Source organism: Chiloscyllium plagiosum, unplaced genomic scaffold (genome assembly GCF_037043375.1).
Source record: "Chiloscyllium plagiosum isolate Xiang-an unplaced genomic scaffold, Cpla_swu_hap1 HiC_scaffold_45, whole genome shotgun sequence".
NCBI classification, from domain to species: domain Eukaryota; kingdom Metazoa; phylum Chordata; class Chondrichthyes; order Orectolobiformes; family Hemiscylliidae; genus Chiloscyllium; species Chiloscyllium plagiosum.
Window position 1 is genome coordinate 15,241,068 of NW_028270183.1, and position 13,838 is coordinate 15,254,905.

General features: G+C 44.1%; 1 protein-coding gene across 8 annotated transcripts in view; it reads right to left on the bottom strand.

Annotated features, from left to right (window-relative positions):
* rfx1a (regulatory factor X, 1a (influences HLA class II expression)) overlaps positions 1-13,838 on the bottom strand; it is a 150,504-nt gene that overhangs the window by 28,296 nt on the left and 108,370 nt on the right. For all 8 annotated transcript variants that reach the window (XM_043694804.2, XM_043694803.2, XM_087983324.1 and 5 more), the window contains 3 exons: positions 9,163-9,272; positions 8,733-8,884; positions 8,505-8,602 (listed from right to left, as the gene is read on the bottom strand). In XM_043694804.2, coding sequence (XP_043550739.2) covers positions 8,505-8,602; positions 8,733-8,884; positions 9,163-9,272 — 360 coding nt within the window. The remainder of the gene's footprint in view (positions 1-8,504; positions 8,603-8,732; positions 8,885-9,162; positions 9,273-13,838) is intronic.

Sequence of the window (13,838 nt, forward strand, 5' to 3'; positions counted from 1 at the left end):
TTCCTGTAAACGCTAATAAATATCCCATCACCAAGTCACCCTTTATTTACATGTGGAGAGTCCTTAACACTGAACCAGTTTCCTTAGAGCCAGGTCTTAAGAGTGAACAGGTTATCTGACACTCCCATTCTTATCTGTCAGCCAGGGCTCCCTGACTGGACCAGAATAACTATCCAGCTGGTTGACCTCATTATAATCACTATACCCCTTGTCCTTGGAGTCCGAGGACACAGGTCAGTCCTCCTCCCAGGTTTGTCCAACTCTGCCTCTGACACGGGCAGTGTGTAATACACAGTAGCTCACCTCTTGTGCCCAGAGCATCTTGGAAGAAATTCATTCTACTCTTCAGGTGGCAAAAGTATCGAGGCTGTGACATCCACCGCGTCCATCTCAGATTTTGAGGTATCTTCAACATTTTTACCGGTAGGGAGAATTCACAGGTCCCGGAACAGTTGAAAAGTATGTCGAGGTGTCGGGCATGTCTTGCTCCCATTTGCAAGTTTGCAGCTTTCATATGGTCCATGTGTCTGTTCAGGATTTGAACTTTATACATCACTGCACCTGACCTCATGTCGACCATGCCTCTTGCCCATCTAGGGCTGTTCCTGTGATTTCTACACAAAACTTCACCCCCTGAAATAAGTTACCTCTCTCGCTTAGCGGAGTATTGTGTCCAGCTCTGGTGTTCCTGATGCCATTTCACCCACACCCTTCAGGTTTAGGAAGGTTAGATTTAACCCAGAGCGGAGTCTTCTGGCCTGAGCAGTTCTGCTGGAGCTATCCCTGCAGTTGCATGAGGGATGGTCCGATAACCAAATAGGAACCAGGACAGTTTAGTATCTAGTGAAGCTGTAGGCTGCTTCTTTAAGCCTGCCTTCAAAATTTGGGGTTCTCTTTCTGCCAAACATTGGATGATGTCCTTTTATGTCGAATACCTTATGTTGAATACTCAAATTCCCTGCTGGTAAACGATGTCAAATTATCTCTGACCAACACTTCCAGGAGTCTGTGTATTGGAAAAGATGCACGCAGTTTCTCTTGCGCGACCCCATGTTTGACAAATGCACTCTTAGGTGCATGCAACCAACTTTGAATGTGCGTCCGCAATGACTATGAACGTTGTGCCCCCGAAAGGACCTGCACAGTCGAAATGTTGCGAGTCCAGGGTTTACTGGGACATTCCCACACTACTGAGGATAATTTCTGTCTTTCTTTGCACTCTAGGCACTGCCCCACCAACACAGCTATGCATCTAATTCTGGCCACCAGACATAACGTCTTGCCAACAACTTCATTTTGGAAAGCCCTGCTGGAATTCAACCAGGATCTGGCAGTGACCTTTGCTCAGGACAATCACTCTTGGTCCCCATAACAATATGTCATCTCCACTGTGATCAGGTCCCTCTGGATCCAAAACAGTTTTAATTCTGGTCAGCCCTTTGGACTCACCTACACCTCCAGCTGTTTCAGTTTTGCCAGGACTGGCTCTTGCTGTGTCCAAAGTCTGATACTGTCAGCTGTGACTGGAAGTGTGTCCACAAAATTTAAAAGCATTATGGACTCTTCCAGTGGCAGTACCACTGGTGGTGTATCTGCCAGCGGAAGGTAGTTCAATGCATCCACGGTGCTACTTGTCCTCCTGGACGGTTTTTGAACATGCAGTTATACACACTTAGAATTAGAGCCCATCGTTGAATTCAGCCCGAAGCTACGGGTGGCACTGCCTTCTACTCTTTAAGTAGACCTAGCAGGGGTTTGTGGTCTGTTATTATTACAAATTTACATCTGTAAAGATATTGGTGAAACTTCCTGGCTCTAAATATGACTATCAAACCTGCTTTCTCTAGTTGGGTGTATTTATGCTCTTCATCAGCCAAAGTAGTACATGCATACCTGGTGGTTGTTTCTTTCCATGAGCTAATACTATCGCAATGCTACATGGGGAGGATATGTCAATACCAGATCTCGCTTGGGATCACAGTGTGCCAACACCTGAGAGAATGATAGCTGCTTTATCACTTCCCTGAAAGTTATGCCTTGGCTAAGTGACCATTTCCAAGACTGACCCTTTTTTAGGAGTTGATGCTCAGCTTCCAGGATGTAGGCCAGGTTATGTATGAACTTTTCATCATAATTCATCAACCCAAGAAAAGATCCTAAGCTCTGGTACAGACGTGGAAGTCAGGGCACCATTGACCGACCACCCTCATTTTATCTTCTTGTTGACTCTGTAGCCCAAGTAGGTCATTTAGGGTGTCTGGAACTCACATTTTTCCCTTCTAAGGTATATGCCCGCCTAGGACAAAAGTCTAAGGACTATATCTAAGTTCTCTCAGGGGACTAGGGGGTAGACCTTGTAAAATATTCTCCATTGTGCACTGAAACGTTGCACAGCTGACAATTTAAACATCACACAACGCCAGATTATAATCCAACAGGTTTATTTGTAAGTACTAGCTTTTGGAGCACTGCTCCTTCATCAGCTAGCTGTGGAGCAGGATCATAAGACTCACAGTTTATAACAAAATGTCACAGGGTCTGCAACTGAAACAATATATTGAATAAATTTAGATTGCTGTTAAGTCTTCATCTTTTAGAATGGTTTGCAGGTTTCGGTTCATTAATATGTAAATCCCAGATTTCTTTTAAGTCACATTCTCGAGGTAATTTAAGGTTTTATAAAACAAAACTGTGACATCTCAGCTCAGACAATGTATTAAAGGTGTGAGGTTAGACTGTCTCTATCCCAATCTTGAGTCAGACTGGTTGTATTTCCAAAGTTGGAATTGATAAAATGTTACATGGATGTACTTCTGCTTTGACTGCCTGCATATTCTGTGCTTTTTGAGGAAAATAGAATGTCTCTGCAAATACAATTCTGCAAATGCAAATTGACCCCACCGACTTATATTTGTGTGTGCGTGCATGTGAGGGAGAGAAAGAATGTGAGTGAGTGCGTGTGAGAGAGTTTATATTTGTGTGTGAGTGTAATGGAGTATAAGCCTGTGAAAGGGTGTGTGCATGGGTGTGAGTGTGAGGGGTGTTTGTGTGTGTGTCTGAGAGTCTGCGTGAGTGCATGAGTATGTAAGATTTTGTGTGTGTGTATATACGTGTGAGAGAGAGTGCGTGAAGAGAGAGAGAGAGAGAGAGAAAATAACATCGTGGGGTCACCTGTAGAGTGACATGAACCCAAGATCCCAGTTGAGGCCATCGTCCTGAGTTGGTCCTGACCAAATTTGGCTGTCACCCTCTGTTGTTGTGTATTCTGAAGTCCACCTTGGAGGATGGTCACCCGAAGATCCGAGGTTGAATTTTCTTGACAGCTGAATTGTTCCCCAACTGGGAGGGAACATGCCTGTCTGGCGATTGTTGTGCGGTGTTCATTCATCTGTTGTAGCATCTGTTTGGTCTCGCCAATGTACCATGACTTGGGGCATCCTTGCCTGCAGCTTATGAGATAGACAATGTTCGCTGAGTCACATGAGTACCTACTGTGTACATGGTGGTGCCACGTAATGGTGGTATCCATGTCGACATTCTGACCCGTATTGCAGTGGTTGCCATGACAGGGTTGTATGGTGTTATGGTCGATGTTGTCCTGAAGGTTGGGAAGTTTGCTGCGAACAATGGTGTGTTTACGGTATGGCAGTTCTTTAGAGGCAAGAAGTGGAGGCGTAGGGAAAGTCTCGGCGACACTGCAATCTTTTGCTATTAACCCTGTGTCTTATAATCTTGCTCCACAGTACTTCCAAATAAACCTGTTGGACTATAACCTGGTGTTGTGTAATTTTAACTTTAACTGGGGGCGGGGTTAGGTCCGCCCCCAGACCTAACCCCGCCCCCACACCCAGCTCCAGCCCCACACCAGGTCCTAGCTCCCAGCCCTGCCGTGTTTTCACTATCCCTCCAGACCTACCCCTCTCTGAGGATGAAAGATCAGTCCTCAGCAGAGGCCTCACCTTCATTCCCCTATGCTCCCGGATTGATGAATTCAACACGCGGCGTGACATTGAACAATTCTTCCGCCGCCTTCGCCTCCGTGCCTACTTCTTTAACCAAGACTCCCGCCCACCCTCTGACGACCCCTTCTCCCGCCTCCAATACACCCCATCCACTTGGACACCCCGTGCTGGCCTCCTACCTGCCCTCGACCTCTTCATAGCCAACTGCCGCCGCGATATTAACCGCCACCTGAACTCCCCCAGTCCTCTCACCCACTCCAACCTCTCACCCTCGGAACGCGCAGCCCTCCACTCACTCCGTTGCAACCCCAACCTCACTATCAAACCAGCAGACAAGGGAGGCGCGGTAGTAGTTTGGCGCACCGACCTCTACACCGCTGAGGCCAAACGCCAGCTCGCAGATACCTCCTCCTACTGCCCCCTTGACCATGACCCCACCCCCCACCACCAAACCATCATCTCCCAGACCGTCCATAACCTCATCACCTCGGGGGATCTCCCATCCACCGCCTCCAACCTCATAGTCCCACAACCCCGCACCTCCCGCTTCTACCTCCTGCCCAAAATCCACAAACCTGACTGCCCCGGCCGACCCATTGTCTCCGCCTGCTCCTGCCCCACCGAACTCATCTCCGCATACCTTGACACCGTCCTGTCCCCCTTAGTCCAAGAACTCCCCACCTACGTTCGGGACACCACCCATGCCCTCCACCTGCTCCATGATTTTCACTTCCCCGGTCCCCAACGCCTTATTTTCACCATGGACATCCAGTCCCTGTACACCTCCATCCCCCATCACGAAGGACTCAAAGCCCTCCGCTTCTTTCTTTCCCGCCGTACCGACCAGTACCCTTCCACTGACACCCTCCTTCGACTGACTGAACTGGTCCTCACCCTGAACAACTTCTCTTTCCAATCCTCCCACTTCCTCCAAACGAAAGGAGTAGCCATGGGCACCCGCATGGGCCCCAGCTATGCCTGCCTCTTCGTAGGATATGTGGAACAATCCATCTTCCGCAACTACACTGGCCCCACCCCCCACCTTTTCCTCCGCTACATCGATGACTGCATCGGCGCCGCCTCGTGCTCCCACGAGGAGGTTGAACAGTTCATCCACTTCACCAACACCTTCCACCCCGACCTCAAATTCACCTGGACAGTCTCAGATTCCTCCCTCCCCTTCCTCGACCTTTCTATTTCTATCTCAGGCGACCGAATCAACACGGACATCTACTACAAACCGACCGACTCCCACAGCTACCTGGACTACACCTCCTCCCATCCTGCCCCCTGTAAAAACGCCATCCCATTCTCCCAATTCCTTCGACTCCGCCGCATCTGCTCCCAGGAGGACCAGTTCCAAAAACGCACAACCCAGATGGCCTCCTTCTTCAAGGACCGCAATTTCCCCCCCGACGTGGTCGACGATGCCCTCCACCGCATCTCCTCCACTTCCCGCTCCTCCGCCCTCGAACCCCGCCCCTCCAACCGCCACCAGGACAGAACCCCACTGGTCCTCACCTACCACCCCACCAGTCTCCATGTACAGCGCATCATCCGCCGTCATTTCCGCCACCTCCAAACGGACCCCACCACCAAGGATATATTTCCCTCCCCTCCCCTATCAGCATTCCGTAAAGACCACTCCCTCCGTGACTCCCTCGTCAGATCCACACCCCCCCACCAACCCAACCTCCGCTCCCGGCACCTTCCCCTGCAACCGCAGGAGGTGCAAGACTTGCGCCCATACCTCCCCCCTCACCTCCCTCCAAGGCCCCAAAGGAAACTTCCATATCCGCCACAGATTCACCTGCACCTCCACACATATCATCTATTGCATCCTCTGCACCCGATGTGGCCTCCTCTATATTGGGGAGACAGGCCGCCTACTTGCGGAGCGTTTCAGAGAACACCTCTGGGACACCCGGACCAACCAACCCAACCACCCTGTAGCTCAACATTTCAATTCCCCCTCCCACTCCACCAAGGATATGCAGGTCTTTGGACTCCTCCATCGTCAGACCACAGCAAAACGACGGTCGGAGGAAGAACGCCTCATCTTCCGGCTAGGAACCTTCCAACCACAAGGGATGAACTCGGATTTCACCAGTTTTCTCATTTCCCCTCCCCCCAGCCTGTCTCAGTCAAATCCATCAAATTCAGCACCGCCTTCCTAACCTGCAATCTTCTTCCCGACCTCTCCGCCCCCACCCCAGTCTGACCTATCACCCTCACCTTGACCTCTTTCCACCTATCACATTTCCGACGCCCCTCCCCCAAGTCCCTCCTCCCTATCTTTTATCTTAGCCTGCTGGACAAACTGTCCTCATTCCTGAAGAAGGGCTAATGCCCGAAACGTCGATTCTCCTGTTCCCTAGATGCTGCCTGACCTGCTGCGCTTTTCCAGCAACACATTTCCATCTCTAATTTTAACCTTTGTCCACCCCAGTCCAACACCGGCACCTCCAGATCGTCAATAACCCAAATGGCAGTCTTGTATATTGGTACAAATCCTTATGGGTACTAATTGTAGCATACTTCTGGGAATCCTCATCTAACTGCAATTGCAAATACACAGGGCTCATGTCCAGCTTCGTGAAGGCATATAAATCCTCTATGCAAGGGATTGGGTACTTCTCAAGCTGTAAAAAGTGGTTTACCATTTGTTTAAAATTTTCATAAAGGTGAACCGACCCTTTGGGCTTCATGATTGATACAGTTGGTGCTGCCCATTCTGCAAACTGGACTGGTTTGATGATTCCTTTGCTTTTCAGCCTCCTGACTTCTGCCTCTACTTTTGCTCATATGGCAAATGGCACTGGGCAGGTCTTATAGAATCATGGAATGTTTCCTGGTCAACATCAAATGGCCTTGCCTCCTTTGATAATCTCGAAACCTTCCTGAAAAACATCTAGGTATTTAAGTAGGACTTCATTCAGGCAGCCATTTTCTAACTGAAAAATGTTGAACCAATCTAGGTGAATCCTTCCCAACCAATTTCGCCATATCAATCTTGGGCCTGAGCCTTTTATTACAATCAGTAGTAATTGAACCAGCTGCTTCTCATAAGAGATCCAAGTTATACCCTTAATCAGTAAAGGTTCCCTGATATAGGCTCTCAGCCTAGCCAAGGTCTTGTGCAAATTTAAAGGGCTGGCATCCAGATTGAATTTTATTCAAGACTGGTTCTACAATCACTAAACTGGCTGGGCTGGTATCGCCCTCCATTAGAACCAGGTGACCATTTAACCAGCTATTTATTTTGATTGACTCTGATTTGTATGTTGCTAAGCAACTTAACTGTTCCAAACGAGATGCAGGTGAACTTCTCAGGGTTTTCACTCTCTTGGATACAGGCCTATGAGTTCTCTTACTCAATTTAAGTCTAGTGTGACTCTTTTGCTGTCTTGCATCAGCATACCTACAGCAGCTACAATGGCTTGTTGGCCCAGATCCTGAAGGAAATTTTAACCGTTTGGCCGAAGCTTGGCTTTGTTTTGGTGATTTGCTGTGGGCTGACCTAAAGACCCTCTGTTCAGAATATGGCCTGAATGAGGCGACGCAATTCCCTTCTCTCAAGTGGTGTTTCCAAAGCTCAGTCGGACTGGTGAGGGTGTCCATTTCCATTGGAATACCCTGAAACTCCTATGTTCCACTCGCTGCATTTTCCAGTGTTAAAGCTAATTGTAGTGCCTGTTTGAAGTCCAGTTGGGCTTCAGCTAATAGATGCTTTTACATGGTTGCATCATTAATCTCACTGAAATAACTCCATTGAGGCCAGTCACCAAGTCACCCTTTATTTACACACGGAGAGTGCTTGACACTGATCTAGCTCCCTCAGAGCCAGCTCTCAGGATGAACAGGATGTTTGACATTCTTGTTCCTTTTTTTTTTCAAAAGGAGTCAGCTCCCAGAGTGAGCAGAACTTCTGATACTGTTTATACACTTTTTTCTTTTTTTTCCCCAGCACCCACGTTGTGTGCGCAAGTGACATTTCTGTTCTTATCTGTCAGCCAGAGCTCACTGATTGGACCAGATTAACAACCCCAATAAGAGAACTCATATTCAATGAGGTCTACCTAACTGACATTATTACAATCACTATAATGATCACCTATCTTTTCAGACCCTCCTTAAACATATCTTTTTGACAAAGCTTCTCATTGCTCCTAGTATCTGCTTTTAAGGCTTTATTGTCTGAATATGCTTTTGTGAAGTGCCCTCGGATGCTTTTCCAGCTTAAAGATACTGTATAGATTTGAATATTCATGTTCTTAGGCACAGTAAAATTTGCCCAATGTCAGCCATTTCTTTTCGTGACATTTCAAACTGTGTTTCTGATTTCAAGTTTGCTAGTTAGGTACAAATGATATGACTCCATCTTTCTTGACACTATTGATTGTGATTGATATCAAAGTCATAAACTTTTTATTAGTTAAAAACTGAAAAAAAATGATCATGATAATATTAGCCTCTCCTAAACCTACAGTGGATTGCCCTTTGCATCAGATTACATTTAGAGAACTGAGAAACTCATCTTACCTTCACACGAACCATTTCTTCAGGAACATTCATCATTGCATTGGTTAACCAGCTTTCCAAACTTTTTGCAAAATTTCGAATTGCTTGAGTCAAGGCACCTGGAAACCAAGCAGTTGCATTTAATAGCTATAAATAACGATTCACAGAGCACAAGAATACCAAATATATATCCATAAAATTGTTCTAGCTATAATTGTAACATTATTTAACTTTACTGGAAATACTCACTCGGGATAGGTCGTAAGACATCTGGGATAAGGATCTCCACCAGACCTTGGTAAAGCATGTTATCACAGTATTTTGTCCACTTCAGAGACGGCTCATACTTACAGAGAACAACCAGGCATGACTTAGGGAGGCGCTTCTCAGATTCATCGTGACTATGAAAAGGAAACATTGAGTTGACAACAATTTGGGTCATTGTCAATTACCATATCATTTTTTAGTTTCTCTTTTGAATGCTAAAGAGGATACTGACAAAACATTTGACAGTTTTGAAATATCTAGGATGCCATTCTGTCAGAATTAGATCTCTGATTTAGTTTATTAATCCAATGCAATATCCATACCCCACCTCATCTATAGCTTACCTCAATTTCTTTCCTACCCTGACTTTTAGAATTCTTTTCTCCTGCAAGGCACTCTGTCAATCACTTACACTGACAATCCTGAGCCATCACTTGACTGGGAAGTGTTGTATCGCCAAAATGTCTTCCACAAAGTTTCAACCAGAGTAAACTGTAGGTTCACCATAACATCCAGGATAGCCTGCAGAAAGAACATGAAGAAGTCTGAAGAGTTTATTACTATTTTAGTAGTAATTTGTCTGGCAATGCCGTTAATAAATATGGAGGAATAAAAAAGGAAGATGAAGTAAGAATGCATTCATTCCAATAAATTCACTTTATGAATAAAAAGTATTATGAACTCTTGGAAAAGAAAGCTTCCATCTGAATAAGCCCTTGGTAGGCAGAAATCCTTTCTTGAGAGCAGCTGCTCCATCAAAGGCTGACATTCCTCCAGTACCAATGTCATCACTGGGAATGGTAGCTACATCCAGGATCACAGTGAAGCCTTCAGCAGGGATTGATATTGGAGGAGAAATGGGGTCTGGTGGCCAGCCTCTCTAGTTCACAAATCCCTCATTTAAAGGACTCAATTGGCTTCTGAGATGGAAGGCTAGCAACAAAGCTTTCCTCCTCCAGATTTTATTGGAGGGATGAACACCCTGTACTTTCCTCCATGAACACATGCCTTTGAAGCCTGGAGGGGGATCCATTAAATTTTGTCCATTGGGTTAACAGACAAAAAGGAGATGACAAAAAAAACTTTTTAAAGAAGGAAAATAATTGGAAGGCAAAGTGAAACTATAAATTTAAATTATTATTAAAGAATTCTACATACAAACAATAGAAGAAAACGTGGATTGTGACAGGGTCACAACACCATTATGACAAAGATATTAAAATATCTACTGTGCCTTTGTATTCACTAAAATGATGCACGTGACAATAGAAAAGTATCTGGAAAGATATCCGTGGATGAGGGTGGGGGGGATTATTGGTAAATAAATTTAAACCTCAGGTGTAGATGGATCGTCATTGCATTTTTAGATGAAGTTAGAGATGACACAGGAGCGGCACTACTTCATTTACATTTATGGAAAAGGAATTAGGAACAGGTGGTGATTTGGTCCTTTAAGCATACTCTGCCATTCAATATGATCATGGCTGATCATCCAATCCAGTAACCTGTTCCCCTACTTTCTCCCATACACTTTGATCCCTTTAGCCCAAAGAACTATATGTAAAAACATGACTTGGTCTCAACCATTTGCTGTGGCAGAGAATTCTACAGACTCACTACTCCCTGGGTGAAGAAATCTTTCCTCATTTCAGTTCTAAATGTCCTATCCCAAATCCTTAAACTGTAACCCCTTGTTCTAGACTCCCCAGTCACCAGGAACATTCTTCCTGCGTTTACCAGTCTAGTCCTGTTAGAATTTTATTGGTTTCTATGAAATTCTGCCTCATTTTGCTAAGCTCCAGTGAAAATAGTCCTAACCGATGCACTCTCTCACTCTGCACATTGATTCCTGGAATGGCGGGACTAATCTGTAAACCTCTGTTGCATTCTGTCCATAGAGAGAACGTATTTCCTCAGATAAGAAGACCAAACTTTCACACACTACTTCAGGTCTAGTCTCACTAAGAACTTGTTCAACTGCAACAAGACATCCTTGTTCCATAGAGAATCCTGTCACTATGAAGGCTAACATACCATTTGCCATCTATCAAAGTGGATAACTTCACATTCATCCACATTATACTTCTCCTGTCATGCACTTGTCCACTCACTCAACGTGTCCAAATCACTCTGAAGCATCTCTGTAGTCCCTCATAGTTCACTCTCCCACCAAGCTTGGTGACATTTAGAAACGTGGAGACATTACTTTTAGTTCCCTCATCAAAATCATAAATACAAATTGTGAATAACTGGGATCTACGCAGTGACCCTTGCAGTACCCCACTAATCATTACCTGCCACTCAGAAAAAGACTTGTTTATTCCTACTCTTTGTTTCCTGTCTGCCAAACCGTTCTTCATCCATGTAATTATACAATCCTAATTCCACGTGCTTTAATTTTAAATGCTAATCTTATATGTGGGATTTTATCAGAAGTCTTCTGAAAATCCAAGTAAATCAGATCTACTGGCTTATGGTCTCTATTAGTTACATCCTTGAAAAATGCAATAGATTTATCAAACGTGATTTCCCTGCTGCAAACCCACGCTGACTCTGCCTAATCCTGTCAATGTTTTCTAAGCGGTCTCCAATAAATCTTTTATAACTGAGTCTAGCATTTTCCCAATTACTATTACTAAAGCTAACTAGTGTACATTTCTAAATAAAAACTGAACGAACTGCAGATGCTATGAATCAGAAACAAAAACAGAAGTTGCTAGAAAAACTCAGCAGATCTGGCAGCATCTGAGAAGAGAAATCAAAGTTAATGTTTCTGGTCCGATGACCCTTCCTCACCTGGACCAAAAACGTTAACTTTTCCAGCAACTTCTTTTTTTGTAGTCTATAATTCTACCTCCTATGTTAAATAGTGGGGTTACATTAGCTACTTTCCAATCCATAGGAACTGTTCAAGAGTCTATACAATCTTGAAAGGTGAAAATGCATCTACTACTTCCAGGGCCATTTCTTTAATTACTCTGGCATGTAGATTATTGAATGCTAGGGATTTATCGGTCTTTAAACCCATCAATTTACCTAACACCATTTCCTGGCACACTCATTTCCTTCAGTTCCTCCTGCTCACTACACCTTGCTTTCTGTGATGATATTTGTGTCCTCCTTAGTGATGACAGAACCAAAATATGCATTTCATTGGTTTGCCATCTCTTTGTTTCCATTGTAATTTCCCCTGTTTCTGATTGTAAGAGATCTATATTTGTCTTAATCTTTTACTCTTCACATTCCTATAGAAGCTTCTACAGTCAGTTTGTATTTTTGGCCACAAGCTTACTTTTGTACCCTATTTCCTTCCACTTAACCAATACCTTTGCCCTCCTTTGCTGAAATCTAAATTGCTCCCAGTCCTCAGGTCTGCTGCAAATTCTGGCCAATTTGAATGGCCCTTCCTTGGATCTAATAATAATTTTCCTTGTTAGCCATCGTTGGGCCACCATTCCCTTTTTTTGTGCCAGACAGGAGTGAACAATTATAACAGTTCTTCCATGCACTCTTTAAATGTTTGCCAGTACGTATCCACCCACTGTCATCCCCTTAAGTGATGTTTCTCAATTTATCATAGCCAATTCGTGCCTCATACCATCACAGTTTCCTTTTTAAAGATTCAGGACCCCAGTTTCAGAATGAACAATGTCATTCTCCATCTTAATTAAGAATTCTATCATACTCTGGTCACGCTTCCCCAAAGGGTCTTTCACAGCCAGACTGCCAATGATTCCTTTCTGGTTACACAATATCCAGGCTAGGATGGCGTGTGACGTACTTGGCTCCTCAATGTATTGATCCAGAAAAATCAACCCATACACACGCTAGGAATTCTTCCTCTATGATATTGTTACTGATTTGATTTGCCCAATCTATGTGCAGGTTAAATTTGCCCATAATTACAGTTATATCTTTACTGCTGTGTCTCTAATTTTCTGTTTAATGCCTTCTTAACATTACCACTACAGTTTGGAGGTCTATATTTAATTCCTTGATTATTTACTGCCCTTTGGGCTTTTTAAACTCTACCGATACATTCCACTCCACTACAGCTAATATCCTTCCTCATTATTGCATTAGATTCCTCTTCAACCAGCAATTCTACCCCATGCCTTTTCCTCTTTTGTCTGTCTTTTCTAAAAACTGAATATACCTGGATATTCAGTTCACATCCTGTCTCTGTCATCCCAACAATATCATGCTGGTTTATATCTATTTGTGCAAATAATTTATTCAATTTATTGTGAATGCTCCATATGTTGAGACACAAGACCTTAAGTTTAACTTCTTAACATTCTTAGAGTTTCTTACATTATTTTACACTACTTTTGCATTGGCCCTGCTTGATGCCTACCCTTGAATTCATTTGTCTTATTTTATCGTGTCTTTTATTTTTGCCTGTTTTCCTCTCTTCTGTCTGCCTATATAAGTTCCCAGTCTCTAGTTTAAAGATTCCCCAACCACATTAGCAAACACTTCCCCATGAACGTCAGTTCCGATCCTGCACAGGTCAACCCTTCCAGCTTTAACTGGAACCACTTCCCTGGAACCAGTCCCAATGTCTTAGGAATCTGAAACACCCCCCTTGGCACAATCTTTCCATATACTATGGACATGTAATTCATTTGGGAAAAAAATACAGTAATGGAGACCTGCCAGATTGCGAATGTAATTTCTATTTTTAAAAAGGGATATGGAACAAATCCTGGGAACTAAAAATCAATTAACTTTATGTTGATGGCTGGATTGATACAGAATACTTACTCAAAGATGAAATAGAAAAACACCCAGAAACTAAAAATATAACAGTTTCAAAAAAGAATGTCATGCCTGACCAATCTGACTGAGTTCTTTGAGGAAATAACAGAAAGGAATAAGGTAATTAGATTAGATTAATTACAGTGTGGAAACAGGCCCTTCAGCACTTCTTGTCTAGGGCTATCCAGTTAATTTGCTCACAGACTGATATCAAGTTCATCTGGGGAAGGGGAGGTTAAGGAAAAAAGGGGACTGCAACCATGGGAACCTATTTAGGATTGCAGGCTGGGAGGGCAGGAAGTTAACAAATGTGAAGAGGGCAACAGT